The sequence below is a fragment of the Malania oleifera genome, chromosome 3, assembly GCF_029873635.1.
Source record: "Malania oleifera isolate guangnan ecotype guangnan chromosome 3, ASM2987363v1, whole genome shotgun sequence".
NCBI lineage: Eukaryota > Viridiplantae > Streptophyta > Magnoliopsida > Santalales > Ximeniaceae > Malania > Malania oleifera.
The window spans coordinates 121,722,536-121,743,583 of record NC_080419.1 but is presented as its reverse complement, the minus strand read 5'-3'; the positions used below and the strand labels follow the sequence as shown (position 1 = coordinate 121,743,583).

At 34.1% G+C, this 21,048-nt stretch overlaps 1 protein-coding gene across 1 annotated transcript in view; it reads right to left on the bottom strand.

Annotated features, from left to right (window-relative positions):
- The window catches only part of LOC131150497 (uncharacterized), a 34,605-nt gene extending 15,064 nt beyond the window's left edge, over positions 1 to 19,541 (bottom strand). The window contains exons 1-8 of the mRNA XM_058101237.1: positions 19,005 to 19,541; positions 11,032 to 11,988; positions 10,470 to 10,570; positions 10,204 to 10,318; positions 9,866 to 9,943; positions 9,638 to 9,730; positions 9,068 to 9,151; positions 4,293 to 4,391 (exon numbers count right to left, since the gene is read on the bottom strand). Of these exons, the coding sequence (XP_057957220.1) occupies positions 4,293 to 4,391; positions 9,068 to 9,151; positions 9,638 to 9,730; positions 9,866 to 9,943; positions 10,204 to 10,318; positions 10,470 to 10,570; positions 11,032 to 11,988; positions 19,005 to 19,052 (1,575 nt within the window). The 5' untranslated portion in view covers positions 19,053 to 19,541. The remainder of the gene's footprint in view (positions 1 to 4,292; positions 4,392 to 9,067; positions 9,152 to 9,637; positions 9,731 to 9,865; positions 9,944 to 10,203; positions 10,319 to 10,469; positions 10,571 to 11,031; positions 11,989 to 19,004) is intronic.
- Positions 19,542 to 21,048: the final 1,507 nt, after the last annotated feature.

The window sequence follows — 21,048 nt, the reverse complement described above, 5'->3', positions numbered from 1 at the left end:
TCAGTTATGTATGGATGTATGTGGGAAACAGTTAGATACTTTGGTAACTTTTTAGAGAATGTATGTTTTCCACTGTGTATGTTTTTACAGTTCAGTATGGAACACCCGTATTTCCCTTATATGGGCGGGTTGTATATGTATGGTATCAGAGAGATGTATGTTACGTATGTTTAGTGGCACTCCGGGCCCACCTAGAGGGTCGAGGCGCTACAGTTACTTGCCTTATCGAGAAGGGTAGGACGTATAAATTCTTGGCTGGTTTACGATCTGAATTTAATAATGTGTGTTCCATGGTGATTAGTAGAATTCCTTTTCCTTCCCTTAGTAAAGCTTTCTCGATGGTACGAAGTGAAAAGAGCAGAAGAAACGCCATGACTAGGGATCGGAGCGGAGAATCCGTGGATATGGCAGTCAACAGAGATCGTAGACCTCCAAATAAGAGGAAGAAAGGGGACAACAAGGACAATCTTTGGTGTGACCGATGCCATAAATGGAGGCATACTATTGACACTTGTTGGGAGATATACATGGAAGACCAGGAGTTAATAGAGATAAAGATAAAAAGGTGAGTAAAGCACATATGGCTAAAGGTGCTCAACAATAGGAGGAGATTGAGTCAACTTTAACCAACAAGCAGCTTGTAGAACTAATGAAGTTACTAGAAATCCATGCCGAGACTGTTAACTCCACAGGGGGTGGTAAAACTTCCTATGCTGTCTCTACTACTTCAAATAACTGTAACACGTGGATTGTTGATTCAGGTGCTTCAAACCATATGACAGGAAATAGCTCTATTTTTATCTGATATAAACCTAGCCTGGTAACCATAAAGTTGAAATTGCTCATGGTTCAGCATCAGTAGTTGCATGAAAAGGAACAGTCATCTTGGAGGGAAACTGACATTTACTAATGTTCTGCATGTGCCTCGACTATCAGCAAACCTAATCTCTGTTCAAAAGTTAAGTTGGCAACTTAACTGTTTAAAGTGTTTTTCTGAATCTGGTTGTTTTGTTCAAGATCTAACCTCGATGCAGAAGAGTGGTATGGGTCAGGAAGAAAATGGGTTGTACCTGGTGAAGATACACAACAGGCACCAATAGCAGATACGATCCACAGGAATGCAACAACCCGGTGATCCTCCTGAAGCTTGGCTATGGCATATGAGAATTGGTCATCCATCTTTTCCTTCAAGTACTAATAAAGCATCTACTCCTTTTTCAGTTATTCATTCAGATGTGTGGGGACCTTGTCACATATCTTCTGTCTTTGGTCATCGTTGGTTTGTAACATTCATAGATGAGCACACTAAACATATGTGGGTGTATCTTATGCGTGACAATCTGAGGTTTTTTCACTGTTTGTTATTTTTTACAATATGATACAAAATCTCTTTGACACAAGAATTAGAATACTTCATAGTGACCATGGTAGAGAATATGTCAATAACAACTTCAAAACATTCTTTACCGAAAAAAGCATTATTCACCATATGTCGTTTGCACACACCTCTCGTCAGAAGGGTCTAGCAAAAAGAAAAAACCAGCACCTTCAAGATGTCACTCGCAGCTTGCTCTTTAATCGTAATGTTCCTAAGCATTCTTGGGGTGATGCGCTCTTAACTGCTACCTTTCTTGTTAACAGGATACCTTCTAGAGTTTTAGACTTTGAATCTCCACTAGACAAACTCAAAGCTATTACCCCACGGTTAAATTCTATTCTGATCTCCCACTACGTGTTTTCGGGTACGTTGCCTTTGTTCAGAATGTGTCGAGCAATATTAGTAAGCTAGAACCTCGTGCAACAAAGTGTATTTTCCTTGGGTACTTGATGTTTCACAAAAGGTACAGGTGTTATTGTCGACAGACTTGTAAGCTATTTAAAAGTAGAGATGTCACCTTCCACAAGTTGGTCCCATTTTACTTCCCTACTGCTCAGCAGGGGGAGAACAAGGTCAATCCCAAGCAGTTTTGGAGTCCTAATCAAGGTCTAGATCAAGTCTCTATGCCAATTGATATGCCTACTGACGTGCAAGAATATGAAACTATCACAGAACACCCTGATCTGCGGCCTGAACAGCCTGACCACCCCGACCTGCAGCCTGAACAGCCTGACCACCCTAACCTGCGGCCTGATCTCCTGCAACCTGAACATGCACCTGGAGACATCCTACCACCACCAGACACTTTGCACCCTGAACCTGAACCCTCTGACAGCCTGCAGCAGACTAACTCTCCTAAATTGCCAAAAACAGCAGAGTTTTTGACATAACAGAGAAGGAGAAAGACACTACCGATACCAGAAAAAGAACCAGGCACAACTGAACCCATTCATTCCTCACAAGATCCCTTGGATGCAATAGAGGAAAGTATATCTGAAGGTACAAACTCAGCTTTAGATTTACACAGTGAACTTGATATGCCTATTGCTATTAGGATGGGGGTCCGAATATGAACTAAACATCCACTCTCAAATTATGTATCCTATCATAGACTAGGGCCAGTGTTTAAAGCTTTCACTACCAGCCTAACAAGTCTTTCCATTCCAAAGAATGTCACAGAGGCACTTCAACGGGACAATTGGCGGAAAGCAGTATTTGAAGAGTGGGGAGCGTTAGAAAATAATCAGACGTGGAAGTTGTGCACACTACCAAGAGGAAAAAGGGCAGTTGGTTGCAGATGGGTATTTTCAGTAAGGTATAAACCAGATGGAAGTGTTGAAAGGTTTAAAGCACGCCTAGTAGCTGGAGGATATACTCAAACTCCAGGTGTTGATTACTTTGAAATTTTTTCTTGAGTGACTAAGATTAATACAGTTAGGAGCAGCGAATCTGGATTGGGAGCTGAAACAATATGATGTTAAGAATACATTTCTTCATGGAGAACTTGAGGAAGAGGTCTACATGGAAATTCCACTAAGGTTAACAGGAGAAGATGTAAAGGGGAAAGTGTGTCACCTTCAGAAATCCTTGTATGGACTAAAGCAGTCACCTAGAACATGATTTGGGAGATTTACAAGGTTCATGAGAGGAATGGGTTATAGGCAGAATCAAGGTGATCATACTTTATTTATTGTTACAGGGAATGATTAAGATGAAATGGAGAATCTGAAACTGAGGAGGGCCCAAGATTAATTATTTCTGGGAATAGAAGTTGCCAAATCTGAACAGGGTATTTCTATCACTCAAAAGGAAATATGTTCTTGATCTATCAAAAGAGGTTGCGATGGAAGGAAGTAGACCAGCAGGATCTCCAATTGAAGCAGATGCCAAGCTGAGTGAATGAAGGGGGTGAAGCAGTTGATAAGGGAAGATATCAGCAATTAGTCCATAGATTAATTTATCTATCACATACTAGACCTGATATTGCTTTTGTTGTAAGTTATGTGAGTAGGTTCATGCAGTGTCCCGATAAAGAACATATGGAAGTTGGGAATCGAATCCTAAGGTATTTGAAGTCATGCCCAGGAAAGGGCATCCTATATCAAAAACATGATACACTGAATCTAGAAGTCTATACCGACTCAAATTGGGCAGGATGTCTGGATGATAGAAGATCTACTACAGAATACTGTGTGTATATGGCAGGAAACTTAGTTACATGGAAGAGTAAGAAGCAAAATGTTGTTGCTAGATCCAGTACATAAGTAGAATTCCGAGCCCTAGTTAAAGGATTAGATGTGATAGTGTGGATTAAACTAATCCTGAAGGACCTGCAAATGAACATCAATGGAACCATGAATCTATACTGTGACAACAAGTCAGCAATCTCATTAGCTCACAATCCGGTACTACATGAAAGAACTAAACATATTGAGATTGATAGACACTTCATTAGTGAGAAAATTGAGTATGGAGAAGCGTGTATGCCATATATCCCTACAGCTCAACAAGTGGCATATCAGTTTACTAAAGGGCTAGACAGGAAGACTTATGAAGCTCTGATGGACAAGCTTGGAATGATTGACATCCATTCGCCAGCTTGAGGGGGAGAGTTGAAGATATTCCGCATATGAAAAGCTACCATTCTCGGAAACTCCAAATATAGAGTGTGCCGAGAATCAAAATTAGTGTGTCCTAAATTAGATTTGCCTTATTAGCTATAATTTCCTGGAATTAATTGTATAGAATGTGAGTTGATTTCTTTCTATTTATAGACACCTGACTTTATGTATAAAAGCAGCAGCATGTAATGTCATTATACACAATATAATACAACAAGTCATTCGTTAGTTTCTTCTACTTAAAATTGATTAGGAAATAAGAAAAAAAGACCCAATATTTATGCCATAAATACCTCATTAAGTATACTAAGGGCAGTTTCAGGTTTGAGCTCCTTAATTCGGAGGCCCTGTTTCACCCAAGACTGAAAGCCACCTTGGACCAGGTATGGTTTCTGTAATTTCAAACAAAACAAATGGTTAGTGTATAATGATTTGTTTCACATTAGAGTTGAACCAAAAATAGAGAGAAATTGAGTACTTTTCCTAGAATTCAGGATGGATAAATGGGAGAGAGTTCGTTTGACTTTGTAAAGCCTTAACATTGCATCATTTATGCAATAAATAATTGATCATTACCATGTCTTCTGGAGAATTCACAATAAAAATCTGTCCACTCCATTGTTTGCTAGGCACCTAAGTTCATTTTATGAGTTTAAGCAAATGAAGGTGAAGATATCACACACACGAACTGAATGAGCTCCAATTTGCATATTTATCTTAGTTCATTATTGTCTCAACTTCTTTTTTATCTATGATGAACATATGTCACGACATCCCATGTGGCCTTGAACAGCAAAATAATAAATAATTTTAAGTATTGGGGATGCAAGGATGCGTACGTAAAATACTAGAGTCGCAACCAATACATTTTCTACCCTAGGCATGATCGGTCACCTAATTATTCAACCAATTTTAGCTTTAAGGTAAAGATCCACCTAATCCAACTAAATGGTAGAGGCAGATCTGCATTTTCGGAGTATGGGTTCGGGAACATAATTATTCCCATGCAAGGTATTGAGATAGTAGCACCCCACAATGCCTATTCCACAAACAGTACCTAGTTTACAAATAGTTTATGACTTGGCCTCAATAAATAAATAGTTCTTTATTGATTCAAACTTTATTCAAACAAAATTAGACTTTACTTAATATTTATATGCATGGTTTTAAACAGAGGTAGTGGGTAGCATAGCATAACAGGGATAGCAAGAAGCAGGAGTAGAAGATGTTACATAACGGGAAGCAGGTGTAACAACAGTGAATTTTTTTCAAGCACACACAACCTTATGTATGTTGGTAACTTGGTATATTTGCATGTTTTAAGCTCTTAATCCTTCTTAAAATGAGTTTTAGACTTTTAGTGTACTTTGGATCCTTTATTACAACTTACAAATGTTATTTAGCAAGGGAAATAAATTTTACAACTCTTAAAACCACTATCGAAAGAAAAACAATTATAATATAGATATATATTTATATATATATATATATATATATTCCGCTTGTTCATTTATCATACATGTGATAAATAAATTAATAAAATAAAATACATTATACACTCCATTAATCTATTAGGCACATAAACAAATAATACAATAAATTAAACAAGTTATTTTATGTTATTTGTTAAAGTAAAAAAAAACAATCTAATAAATTTAGGTGAACAAGTTATTGTATAAGTATAAAATATTTTTATAAATATATAATCATAAAGTTTATTATTAAATTAATAAAAAACATGAACACAACAAAAACTAGAAAAGGAAAGAAAGTTGAAGTTGAAAAATATTGAAAAGAAATATCAAATTACTAATATTGTCAAAATAATTTTTTTTACAAAACTGTGTTCATATCAATTTGTTAATTAATGCATTTCTTGTGAGTACTTAAAAAAATAAATTATTTTTGTATCATCGTTACCCTCGTTATAATCTTCTCCCCCTCTTCACATAGTTTATTGAGAATGATATATGAAAAGGTTTAAAAAAAACAAAAAACAAAAAAATAAATAAAAACAAAAAGTGAGGAGAAAAGTAAAATAAATAATAATAATTTTTTTACCATACAGTCTTCTAGCGTTACATAATGGACAATGGTACAGTCCGTAACGGCCGCTGCAACTGTGATTTTTCTTCCCATCAATTTAGCGGGGTGTGATGGTATTGGGAAGCCAAAAATCATAAGATAGCGAGGCTGCTATTTGAAAACACGTTTATATGTTGATTCACTTTACTACCTTGCCAGCGCTCTTGGCCAAATACATAAAGATCCCCTCACCTCGTGAGTATGGCTGTCACCACGGCACCATCAGAGAGGGGCTCCATTATCAGATTGATTTAAGAGATTCATTGAGACAACATGCACAATAGATAAGGGTTACCAATTAATCAAACATGAAGCAAAAAAAGCATTACTCCAATAAGAAACTCATTTCATTTAATCATTGGTTTTTAGACTTGAAGTTCGCACCCCATCAAAGTTCCTAGTCCTCAGCAATGTTAGAAGCATTGCCACTGCATAAGCCATCAACCATCATGGGAGTCATTGGACTGACAAAAAGATTGATGTTATTATTTAAGGAGACCTCCAAAACAATCCTGGGTGCCCGATGTGTTTCAAGTTGACTTATTGTGACTCTGGCATTCTTTAATTGTATGTCGTCCATTGAGCTTAATCGGACCCCCCACAACACTAGGGATAATCTAAATTATTTTGTTCATTTACCATGCCTCTCCAACACATCAAAGTGTTCCAGATATATTTCCTTTGATTTCAGTCGCTTGCGATTTCTTTTGAACTTACTATATATTTGACTACTTCTGGTTTCAACAGACCTCCCAGTCACTCCCAAGCTGATCCACTGTACTTAGGGCTCTTTAAGAGCTTTTCTGGACACATTCCCACAATACCACAAATTTTTTCCATTTCTTGAATTTTTAATTTTATTTATTTTCTGATTTTAAAATTCTTATTTTTTAAAATTTCCTTTTTAAATAGATTTTCTTGTTATTTTTTAATTTTCTATTTTTTCAGGATTTTTATTGTTGTATTTTTTTATTCTTACATTCTTTTTTAATTTCTATTTTGTTTTTTTTTCTTTTTTTGTTTTCCCCTTTTTTGTTTAACTAGTTCTCTTTTCTTCCTTCTTTTTTTTCTGTATTTTCTTTTTCAGTTTTCATGTTCTTCAAATTTTTCAGCTTTTATATCTTACATTATTTCTTTTATTTTCTGTCTTTGTTTCTGAGTTTTTGCTCCTTTTTCGGTTCTTTTTATGGACATTACTTACTTTTTTATTTCTGTTTTTTTTTTCTCAGGTTCTATCCTTTTTTGTTTTCCTTTTTTTATATTTTTTTTTATCTTTCTATCTTTGATTTAACTGTTTTTTGGGTTTTTATTTTCTCTTTTTTTCTTTTTTGATTTTTATTTTTTTGTTCTTTTTTTGAAACTTCTTTTATTTTTTACATGAAAGGGCACATCAGATGGTGCCCCAAAAAAATAGCCAAAAATTCAAAATAAATCTCAAGAAGCATAAAAAATTCTGGAAGAAAAATCCTAAATAAATAGAGGAACTTTTTATTTCTGCAAAATGAGCCCTGGAGCACCCCCATACCATCCCAGTCTGCTCTAGGTTGCCAAAAGGACGGTGAAAAGAGTGTGAGAGAGGGAATGTTGCCAAAATTCACGAGGAAGAAGAGTGATAGGGGAAAAGGAGAGAAAAAAGAGAGAGGCTTCCTGAGATGGCTCTGGGCTGACCTCAACTTGGAGCATCCCTGTTCGCTTTGTGTCACTGTAGAACGGTATAATAGAGACAGAAACTAGGTAAAGCATAGAGAGAGAGAGAGAGAGAGAGAGAGATGAAAAGAAGAGCAGTCTCTCAAAACAACTCCAAGCTCCTAGACAACCCGGATCACTCTGGTAGTCCAGCTCACCTCAAGTCACCATAAGAGAAAGGAATGAGGGAAGAACTGAAGAAGAGAGTAATATTGTGAGAAAATACGAGGGAAGAGAGATAGGAGAAGAGATAGAAAAGATAGAAACTCAGAGAGTAAAAATAAAAGGAAATTAGGGCACTACTTCGCCCATGGCTCCAAAACTTCACCAAGCACCCCCAAAATTTTATATTGTCGAATACCCACCCCACTTTTGCAGACATATAAGTCATGCAAAAATTCTTGGATAGTTTTTCTGTTAATAACAAAATTCAGAGTAACATTAATAACTTAAAAAAGTTTTCAACTCTTTTTGCATTGTTTAATGCACACCTCGCCTTTGCAGACATTTAAGATGCAAACATCTTTGGGTACATTTGCCATTAAATAGCCATGCCTACATTATGGCATTAAAAGCTTTCAAATCGACTTGGAATAGCCTTTTAACAAATTACATGCAGTCAGTAACATCAATCCTTTTTCAGGCATTCAATTTTGTAAGGGGTAAAATGTAATAAAGTTAAACAGTTAAAAAAAAAATAACACTCACGAACAATGGCTTTTGCTTCTAGTGCCAACATTAATGAAAACTAATAAGCATTAGCAGTCATTATAAAAGACAATAACCAATGCACTTTTTATGAATGTAAGCAAAGATAGCACTGTTCTGTTGACCGTTAAAATGATAACAAAGACAAGTTAAGGTCACTCGGCTGAACATTAAAAGAAAAGAAAAGAAAATTTAATATCTCTATTTTACCAGTACTACCAACATTGTACTTGTTTCCAATAGAAGACTGATACTGCAAAATGTTAATACTCCATAATTATAACAGTCATAGGAGGGATGTGAATATCATAAGTACAAAAGATGAAAGGAAAAACCAGTGTAATTTTAGACAGCACAGAGCCATAAGACCAGCATAAATATCTAAGAGCATTCAACATTCGAGTACGTACTGCAGCAATGTCACATTCCAATTTCCAAACTTGGGAAATAATTATGAGATTTCTTGAATAAACCAAAAAACTTCTCAAGTTGGGTTATCATGCTAGTATTATTCGCATTTGTGTTTATCTTATATTCCTAGTCATATTGTTTATATCACAGAGAAGCAGAATAAGTCCAAAATACTTGCCTTAACCCCAAGTTTCCTCAAGGATCTTGCAATGCCTCTGGAACGAGTACCATCCGCATCCATAACAATGACCCCAGACCTGTCCTATAGGTAGGAGGAAAACAACATTCAGAGACATCATTATTAGAGCCAGAAAAGAAGGAACTACAAGAAAGTGCATGATACAAGAACCACGTTTTCCTCCCACAACAGGGGGAGGGAGCCCATCAGTCATTTTTTACAATCAACCACTTTGCCCAAAATTAACCCAACAGGAACTGTTTTTTGCATCATTTACATTTCAAAAATATTCTGCTGATTCAAAGTGCCGATAGTGGGCAAGATAATAAGCCAAAAAGTTGCCCCAGAAAACATATATGACATTAGTTTACAAATTAAGGCCATATGCAGTTTATCTTTGAATTTATTGATAGATTTTTTAGCTTCAATTAAAATTTATAACAAAGAAATAATACTTTCAAACTCAGTACATCAAGCTTCCTGCCACACAAATTTTCTTATATCATGCAATTCTCTAAATTATTGAAAGTAGTAGAGTCATAAGCTAAGCACAAGAAAAATGCTACATACTTGAACAATCTTTAAGTTCCGAATGATAACAGCAAGCAAAGCATCATCAAGCTCTCTTCCATTTTTCAATAACTTTTGTACAGGGCCATCTAACTGAAATAGGCGAAAAAAAGAGTAGGTTAAAACTACAAAACAAGAAAATCCAAATCACACTTTATGATTACATTTTCTTTGTTGCTCTTATCCATTCCTACATCTATAAATTAACAGCGGAATGTGCAAACAGACCTGAGGTGGAGTAACGTTTGCATATCGAAACCGAGCTGCTCGTCGAAGATCAGGAATACCATCTCTTTCTCTCAGATCCTACAAAAGAACAAAACCCCAACACCAAAGATCATTTACAAATTTAACATGCAAAAAAATTCGCACTTAAAATATCATTATCCTGATGGCAAAGAAAACTCCCCATTCATTATGAATGCTACAACGAACCATGAGTGTGAAAAGCAGAGTTCAGAAGATGAGTAGAAGAGGTTTAAATGTAATTGATGATAAAAATGAAAGCATCAGTAGAATTTGATCACAAATGAAAGAAAAGGCTAGAAAAATTTACAGCCACTTGCCTCAGATCGGACATCAATAAGTGCGACACTCTCCTTCCCAGACAAGAGCTCCAAAGTTGACAAAGGTGATAAATCACCCGAGTAGCCACCATGTATCGATACCCAATAAAAGACCCTGTACAAATCTGATAAAAAACATAAATTCCTCACAAAAGCAAATAAGCAAATAAGTTTGTTCTAATGTATCAAAATAAAACAGAGAAAAAACCCATCCCACCCCCACCTGCAAAAAAAAGAAAATCCAGAGTGCAAGAGGACATTCATACCATAAAGTGGCTGATGTTCCAACAAGAAGAATGAATGGAACTATTGGATCACTGGGATCCAAACCAAGGCCTCTCTCCAGCCCCTCAATAGCAACATAAACCTGCTCAAAGTTATGAAAATTAAGCATAAGGGACGAAGTAGGGAAAAGTTCCGTTGCCATGAAAATTAAGCAGAAAGGATGCTATAGGGATAAGTTTCATTAATGGAATGTTAGCAATGTTAGCAGTCGCGAAAAATATATGCATGACAACATGATGGATGCAAGTAAAGTCAACAATGACTTAGTGATGCAAGAAATAGAGTTTACAGGAATCTGTAGCAAAATTGGGGTTTGATGACCCTTTAAACATATTCTAAACCAATAAACATTTAAGTGTTGGATTATTCAGATTCTTTCTCAACCACTTAAAATCAATCAATTGGTTAAATGCAGCTCTCATTGCATACACAATATGACTTTTCCCTCATAAAATTTCACGGCAGATCCTCAATTGAATCATCTAGACAGAGACGATAGAAGGTCAACATGTACAAATAGAGAAGAAGGCAACATAAGTATACCTGTTGAAGTGCTGTCCCAGCAGGCCTCAATATTTCTATTGCTCGCTCTTCAGTCAAATTAAATAGGTTATGGATATCTGGAGGAAGCAGCTCCTTAACAAACCCATAAGAATAAACAACATATGTAGCCCCATTTGTTAAAGAATACTCAACTGCAACAATTGTCTGTCTCAAAACATCAACAGCAATAACACCTGCATTGCTCGTTGCATCCTTTAAGTTGCTTGACCAGCTTGTTAATACATTACCAGCAAATTCTTTTGCTTGATCAACAGTTGAAAGCAGTTCATTGACAGCATTATCAACTGCTTCAGTGGCATTCTTGATAGCCAATGTTAGAGATGAATTACCCACATCTAACAAGCTTTTGACAATGTTTTCTCCTTTATTGGCTGAAGAACCTATGGACTCATTAATTGCTCTATAAAGGTCTTCCACATTTGTTTTCAAATTAGATAATGAATCACCATCCATGCCCAAGGAATCAGAACCCAATGCAGGACTATCTGGAACAGCATCAATAGTTGATATGATTTCAGGATCAGCACCTATTGATAAATTACTATTGCTTTCAGGCAACTGGTCCGTCAAGCCTGCAAACTCATCTCCCACAGCAAATACACCAGAACTTTCAATGAATTTCAGATCTCCCCTTCCAGCAGAATTTGGTTCACTTAAAGACCCCACTGGATAGCTCCACTTATTTGAAAATATGCATTCATAGTCATCTAATTTACTAGGACTGGAAGGCATGTTAATGAAACCAGTGAAACTTGATTGTTCAGTGTTTCCAGTGAAATTAGAAAAGAAAGAACTTGTAGCTTGTGTTTTGAAAGAAACTCCCTGAAAATGGGTATCATTTGACAAGCCAAAAGTAATCTTGTCTTCTACAATGCATTTGATCTCAAAAACCTTCCAAGATGAAAAAATGGGCTGGTGTCCTCCATGGGTTGGAATCTGCAGGATTCATATAATGCATAACCTAAAAGATCGCTCATCATAAACATTACAATAAAAATTAAATATTTCATTAGTATATCGACAAAGCTCTACAGCAGAACTTTGGAGTAATTTTTTAGAAGATTTGAAATATTCAAGATTAGTTCAAGTTTTTAACAATATCTAAAATATAAGAAGCTGAAGATAATGCATTTATATGCTTAGTTGAAGGCTCGCTGTCATACTGCAAAGAGGAACTTGTTCTGTTAGAGGAATGGTGACATAACTTAATGACCTCTTTGCTACGTGGACAAAGGGAAAATTGAGCTTGTTGACTCAAACTCAAAGAGTATGAATTAGAGCTGACCTTAATGATTGCAGTAAACAGAATACTTCCATTAGTGTCAAACCCAAATTGAACAGAGTCAACTCAATTGACTCAGGATTATATAGAAAGACAAGAGTCTGCCCAAACAATTATGCTCAACCCTAACACACTTAGAAATTTGATCCATTCAATTTTCATTCAAGTTGAGCCATGTTGAAGATCAATCAAGCCAAGAAGGATCAGTTGAAGACCAAATGATGATTAGAAGGGTCTATACCAAGTATTAGAAGGATTTTAAGTGGAGATCATATGGTGATCAAGCTTTCTTATCATCTTTTATATTTCCTATGTTTATCTTCTAAGGCTAGACATTTGTCTTTAAGAATTTTAAAAGCTCCCGTAGACAGAAAAAGGAAGAGACCCCATTAAGGAAGAAAAAATGTACAAAGAAGGAGAACAAGGAATCCTACTTATAAACTAAGAAAAATTAAAAGATAAGATATCAATCAATAGTAATAATACACTACAACCAACAAATCATGGTGTACATCTGCAACACACGTCCCACTGAAACAACCTGCTACAACACTCCATAAAGAAACCAAATATGGAGTCCTATACCAAACCAAAAACCATGGAGTCTTCTTCCCCTTAAAATGCAACCATTCATTCCCATCCAAATATCCCCCACAACACAGCTTATAACCCACATCTCCATAAGGCTGACCTGTTTTACTCCTACCAAAACCTAAAAATGAAATGGCCAAGAGATCCTCCACTGACTCACTGAGTCTGAACAACCCCAAGTTTATCCAACATACCAAATTACTTATTCCAAATACTCCATGAAAAAAAATAATGCATAAAAAATTGAAAGGCAGATTCAGAACTATCAACAAAGCAGCCGCACATTGATGGATAAAATCTGAGTTTCAAACTAAGCAAATCCACAAATATACAATAGCCACAGTTGGAAAATTCTCTTATAGTTTTTCTAAATATCTATGATATATTTCTCTACAAGAAGACCCTTGAAGAATATTTGGAGCAATCAGATCAAATCAAAGCTCTCCAAAATTAAATACAAAGATTCAAATCTTGATTTGGCAGATAATTAACACAAGTGACTGATCAAACAAATAACTTAAGAGGAAAGAGCAATAGCCAGTTGACGTTTCAATTTTAATATTGATGCTGCTGCTGCTGCAAATTTGAGTGTGAGGGACACAGAGACAGCTTGTTAAGCCATTTGGCATCTCTATAAAAAACTATGCAATCAAAAACCAAAATGAACACTAAAAACATGTCTGATTAGTATTTCCAAGAGAAAAACAAACTAAAAACTGAATTGAACGCATGTCCATTTTTGTCCTTGAATCAAATAACAATATATATATGATTAAACTAATGAAAATGCAAAAGAATACAAATTAGAAAATATTATCATAAAATATAGAAATTAATTATAATTTTTTTATAGTAAAGGAAGAATTTCATTAATAGTCAAGAATATACAGCCAGGAGAATAAGACATCTCCTTAACAGAGACTGGAAAAATCCAAATAAAAAACAAGAAAAAAACTGGAAAACTAAAAAAAGACAAATAAAACTAGCACGAACTAACAATCCAACACATAACACCAATCACCCTGAGTATAAGAAAAGCTCACCCCCTTAAAATTATCCTGCCCCATACATCAAAGAGAAGCAAAATAATTTATCTTTTCCCAAACCAGCAAATTCGACTTCTTCTTCCCTAGAAAAATATGCACATTACGCTCCAGCTTTCGAGTGCTGCAGACTTTCAAATGCCACAGAGAGGACCAATTGAAAGTCCGGGTCCCGGTACCTTCTCATCCGCCCTTACTCTGCTTCAGCCCTAGAATGAGCAACCACACTACATTTTTAACTTTCAAAAGTGACGAGATTTCAACCCACCAATCAAAACGGAACCCCTTTGCAGTAGCCAGTGTTGGCTAGCAAGTTGCTGTAACAGAAAAGATACCCAGTATGGCTCCATCTGAGGATCGGTTATTACATAAGTCCAATCAGCGGTCCTGCCGTCACTCATTCCAGCGAGTAGCGACTGATTGGAACTTCCACAACCCTATAATTATTTACTAAATTCTTATATTTTAAAACTCACTTTTAAATTTTCCCAGAAAAAATCAATCATATATGATAACTGAAAATTGGTAAAAGTGTTTTTTGAATACTTTCATTTTTCTTTTCAAATTTTCAGAAAATTTATGGATAGTTTAATTTTAATTATATTTTAAATTCAAATGATCATTTTATTTTAATTTTTAGTTAAATATTGTGTATAGGATAATTTAATCTACAAAAGTGCATCCTAGATAGTACCATAACAACATGTTGCCACAGCAACTTAGAACTATAAAATCTGATTTTCAATTTTTTGTCATAGTAGCCAAAAATAATTGAAAAGAGAAAATGGAACGAGAAATGAGCAACATTCAAATGCATTGTCATCATCCAATTTCTTCACTATACTGCAACAAAAACATAAAGTATAAAACGGAAATGATACTAAATAGCCCCTAAACTTTCATCCCTCTAGTCCTCTTGGAATTCAAATATCACGCACACACGTGCGTGCGCACATGAGAGAGAGAGAGAGAGAGAGAGGAAGCCTTCTCCCACTAAGGTAATGTTTGGGTTGCAGGATCCTTCAGGATTCCGATGAATGTGCTGCCTATGGCATCCTATTCCCACGATTGTTTAAGGCCCAAAAAGCGGCATAATGGTAATCTCACATTCATTGGGAATGAAGGACTCAGGGACTCCCACAAAACATAGGAATCCCATTCGCATGTTCAACCACGGGTCTTTTACATTTCCATGACACCCCATTTCTTGGGACTAAATTGACCCACTATTGTCAGTTGGACATAAATAACCTCTGTTAATAGTTTCCTAACACATTATTATGATATATACACACACAGAAATATATGATAATTAATTATTATAGCATTAAAAATAGAAAGTAATATTGTTATCATTATGTTAAAATGATATAAACTAAATTATAAATATTATCTTACTAATTACATATTTCTACTATTACATCATTAAAATTATACAATAATGCATTTTATTTTATAACATATCATTACCATAGACTATTATGACATATAGATAATTTATCATTATAACATCAAAAATACAAAAAATGTTATATTATTCTGTAATAATGGAATATTGTTATATTAAAATATGATAACATAACTGATTATAATAATATATAATATCATATGCTATAAGTCTATAATACACAATACAATTAACATAATATTATAAAAATATGACTATTATATTATTCTTTAATAATGGAATATTGTTATATTAAAATATGATAACATAACTGATTATAATAATATATATAATATTATATACTATAAGTCTATAATACACAATACAATTAACATAATTTTATAAAAATATGACTAATCTTCGTATATTATTACATACAGAGGTCAGGTCAAGGATATTTTGGTAATCAAAATGCCAAAGAGGGTTCCCATGGTGAACCAAAGTAAGATATGGATATCGTGCGCACATTCCTAGGAATCTATAATGCAAGTCAAATAAAAAAATTTCCATAATCCCATGAAACAAGGGGAAAGGTATACAAACAACAATTAGATGTTACCACCTTACCAAAATTATGCGTGTTAAAAATAAATAAAGAATGCTCGGAAATCTAAAAGTTGAGAATGCTACTACAAGAAACATACAAGTCCTCATGCCCACACACACAGAAATTCCTCAGTAAATAATTTGTGTATTCAAAATTATTTTCTTCTCCGCCGTTAATCTTACAAAAAACAACAGTAACTACTAATACTACACATCAAAAAGTCAATATTCAAGAATGCTAATGGACGTATAAATCCTGATGTCCACGCAGACCAGCAAACAATTCATATTAAACCAGCAAACAATTCATATTAAACCAGCAAACAATTCATATTAATTTTCCCATCAGTATTAACTTCATGGGGTTCCATCCAAATTTTTGTTCGCATTAAAATCCTTTGTTTTTAACTCTATCGCATGCTGCATGCATGAAACAACTGAAAAAAAGAAACAAAAGAAAGGTATATAGTATTCTGTTCATTAGTATCGATCTCACTAGCTGAACATGTTACAGTAGGCAGACCAACTACACATACCCCATTGTAGAACCTTTTACATCATATGGTTCATATTATAACCAGAATTTAACATGGTTATGCTCAGCACAAACTAACAAGCTCCCTGAAATAGACTCCAAGACCTGGGACAATAGACAATACATGAGGCATGAGCTGCAGAATATACTGGTTTTCAAGCAGAACTAGCTACAAAGAAATTTCACCAAACTAATGTAGACTAACGATCAACTATAGAAGAAGGCCACATTCGCCCCCACATGATAACATATCGCCAAAAATTGGGTTTCAAGAAGAACTAGCTTCAAAGAAATTTCACCAAACTAATGTAGATTAAAGATCAACTATAGAAGGCCCCATTTGCCCCAACATAATAACATATCACCAAATAATTGGTTTTCAAGCAGAACTAGCTTCGAAGAAATTTCACCAAACTAATGTAGATTTAAGATCAACTATAGAAGGCCCCATTTGCCCCTACATAATAACATATCTGTTGACCTAACAAGGCTTACAATTCTTATTTGATGATAACAAATCATGATATGTTTAATATGGTTTGTTTCAAATGAAAGTTTTTCAGGAAAAAGGCAAAGCTTAGAGATAGTTCAAAGCTCAAAAGGATGATAAAGCTTATGATGAAAGTACTATTCAAAAAATCAAGAAAGAAAGATGATCAGAAGCTCAAAAAAGATAGAAGAGCAAAGAGTCAATTGAAGATCAAAAGAATATAGTTTTAAGAATGGGTGAATGTAAGTATTTCAAGTAAACTTCAAATATAAACTGAATTGAAACTCTTATAAAACAAAAGAAACTTAGAAATGTGATGTTAGAAAAACCCTAAAGAACGTTTTAAAATCAAAGTAAATGAGGGTTCAAAAGAAGAAATTTTTTTTGTGAAAACTGATTGGCCAAGCAACTGCCTCATTGTGGCAAGCGACAACCTAAATGAGAAAAGCTTTTTTAAAAGAGGCAGTAGGGTGTCAGGCGACTGCCTAAGCACAGCCAAGTGCCTGGGTGGTCAAGTCAGGCGACTGCCAGTATTCTGAGTTTTGAATTTTTTCTATGGCAAGCGACTGCCACTCAAACAAATTTTTTAAATATCCAATGGGAAGATTTTTTAAATGGATTTCTTGGGCACTACTCTTTTGAAAAACTTGAGGATTAATCCAAGTAAACTTAGGGGGCAAGGAATTACTTTTAAACATCTATAAATAGCCCCAAACTTTAAAGATTTCTACACCAAGAAATTTTCCAGCAATCAAAATTCCCTAAAAGCTCTCAAATTCTCTTGTGTTCATCCTACTTCAACTACTGAGTTACTGCTGATACAAATTCCGAAGCAGACCCTTCAAAGTCTGAATCTTTCAATACTTGGAAGATATTTGGTGATCTAAATTCAGTTTGAGTTTCAATTTTTTTATATTTGATTTACTTTGAAGTATACTTGTACTGAATCTTATATTAATCTACTCTACTGTGAGAGTGTCTTTTGTACACAAACTTTTCTCTATCTTGTTTCTTGTTTATAGACGATTCAAGGTTGTAGAATCGTTGGACCGAACAAGGGAATATCGTTTGGAGAGGCGGGCTTCAGCCTAAAGGAAGGAGTGGTTGTAATCGGTATTGTTCCACCCGTCAACAGAACTGAACTAGTGAATCCTTTGGTGGTTTGCCAAAGGCGAGGACATAGGCTGGGCATAAGACGAATCTCGTAAAACCTTGTGTCTTTCTCTTCTTCCTTACTCTTTATTTTTCAGCAAAATTTACAACCTGCGTGTATGTTTTAAATTGTTAAATTCTGAGTGTATGGTTGTTAAATAGACCGGACGATAATTCGTTTTGGCTTGATCAGCATTGATTGCGGAAACCGAAAGGGACTACGTTGATTGATCATCCTAAACTTATTAACTTGAAAGTTTGTTTAATAACTAAACACAAAGAAGAAGTGTGATTGTGAAATAACATAAGGCTTATATAAATTCAACGTGTTTTACACTTTGATATAGGGCTATTGATATAAAAATTAAGATATTGATTATTTTGTTGATTGGTTGTGGTTGACTTGATTGTGTGATTGCTTGTTGTGATTGTTGATATAAAACAAAGTATTAAAAATGAAATAATTTTAAAAACCCAATTCACCCCCCTCTTGGGAAGCTATCCTAATTTCAATATCACCAAATAATTTTTCCAAAAATAATAAATTAATAAATTCCAAATTACACTAATCAACAAAACCCAAGTTTCTCCCAAATTATTTTGCCACAAAAAATATGAACCAAAAAAAGAAGGAACGTCCATCAATATCATGAAAGATTTCTGGCAGTGGATCCACATGCAACCCAACTGCCCCAACTGGAGTTGTAGAAAAATCCCAGGATCCTACAGTAATTCAGCCATTGGTCTCCTAAAAAAGAAATGAGATGGGGAATGCTATAGAAACACTTGTAAAGCAAATACGTTACCGATTTAAAAATTAAGTTCATATTTTGAAAACAGAAAAAACAAAAGAAAAGAATAATAACCCGAGAATGAAAAGAGTAGTTTGGTGTGGCTGAGCAGAGGGGCAACATTCTCGCACCAACGAAACCCACAAAGGGATTCACCAAATTTTCATCTTCTGCTGAACGATTGAAAATGCAGACGATCTCAGCAATAGAGCATCGCAATCTCCGAACTCAAACAAACCCACGAACCAAAAACACAACCCTTTTCGATAAGAACTGATAACCCATTCAATTTGATGACACGCGCGTCAAATGGGTTTTCTGAAATTCAATCTCCAGAGTCAGAATTAGCCGAGTGTGGCGCGAGTCAGTATTTGAAGCTCGGGCTTTCCCAGTTGAGAGTATGAATTTGAAATGGGTTTTGATTTTATCCGATGATTATCCAATGAAGTTTGCGTGAAAATGAAACGAGAGGCAAGAGATATGACAGGGAAAATCGTGTGGCTTGTCGAATCCGTTCGCTTGATCTCTTTCGCTCGTCTTTGCCTCTCGTTTTTTCTTTTTTTTTTCTTTTCTTGGTGATTGATAAATGAGGACAAATGGTCTCATTCAATTGAAAGTTCAGCGCTATGCTATGGTATTTAAATAAAATTTTAATTTATTTAAATTAATTGATGCAAGATAAACTAATTACAATATATAAAACTTATGTCATATTTGATTTTCAGAATATAATAAAATAGGAAAGTGATGAAATGAAAATTAAGATATAACACATAATAAAATAAAATAGTAAATTTAATTTTATTATTTTCAATTTCATTTCGTATGGACCTAAATTCAATCCAATTGAAGCATTTGAAATTTTGATTAAATTATAAAAACATTTAAATTATAAATATAAACATGCTCCTACTAAAAGTATAAAATAATAAAATTATGCTAATAATATCAATTCAAATTTTATGAAGAGATTATTTGTTAAATTATCGAATGTTATAAATTATTCAAAATATTTCTCAACCTTGGGATCATAGCATTGAAACTTAAGGTTTGAATTTGTTTGGATTTGGATGAAACAATAGATAATTATATTAAGATTTTTTTAAAATTCACATAAATCTAAATATAAATATGTAATCTATGCTTCTACCATACATCAATGATTTGACATTTATGGGATTTCTACATTATATACTCAAGTTTGAGTCATGCAAAAATAGTTTTACAAATTTGTGTTTTGTCTATTTTTATATTAAGCTCGTCTAGTGCAAGCATATATATATATTGCCCACATTGAATAAAATTTATGGATTCACAATTATTTTTACATACCAAATGTGCACTAATAATTAATTTTTTTCGGTCATTTTATTCAATATCATAAATGAAAAAAAATGTTTGGTTATCTTATTTTAACTCTTTTTTAAATAACAATTAAGTAATAATTTGTAAATTGCTGATAATTTTTTGTCAAGTTTGTGAATGTATTTTTTATATATGTAATTATAATTTTAAATAATTCTATCTCTTTGCATTTTCATCACTAAAGCTAGTTTACCTTTGATTGTAGAATCAAGGCTTAGTGTGAGATTCGAATCAATTAATAAAAGTATTCCACTTTGTTGCGCTTGCTCCATTTATGCTCAATACCCTTTTGTGTCAAACTATTTACATATGCATATTAATAGTTAATATATCAGTTCCAATCTAAAAATATTATTTATATATATATATATATATAAGTTATTTGAATTAATGCTTCTAACATTATTTTTGGAAGTGGAAACTTGGTGGGAATAGGAAGGATTAGAAACTATCAATATTTATATGTGTTGGTTTGAAAATCTTAATATATATAATGAAAAGGAAACAAATAATTTTTGTTTCATTTCATTTTTCCTATAACCCTTGATTGAAATATAATTCCTCCAATTAGGATTTTGTAATGTGATGAGAAAGTCTAACCGATTCTCACAGCTATATTTGATTTTACATAAGTGAGGGTGGAAACACATTCTAGTTGGGTTTTAATTTCATTATCCAACAAAATATTGAGACATAAATCACTGTTATTAAAATTTCATTAATAACAAATTAAAAACACAAACACACACAAACT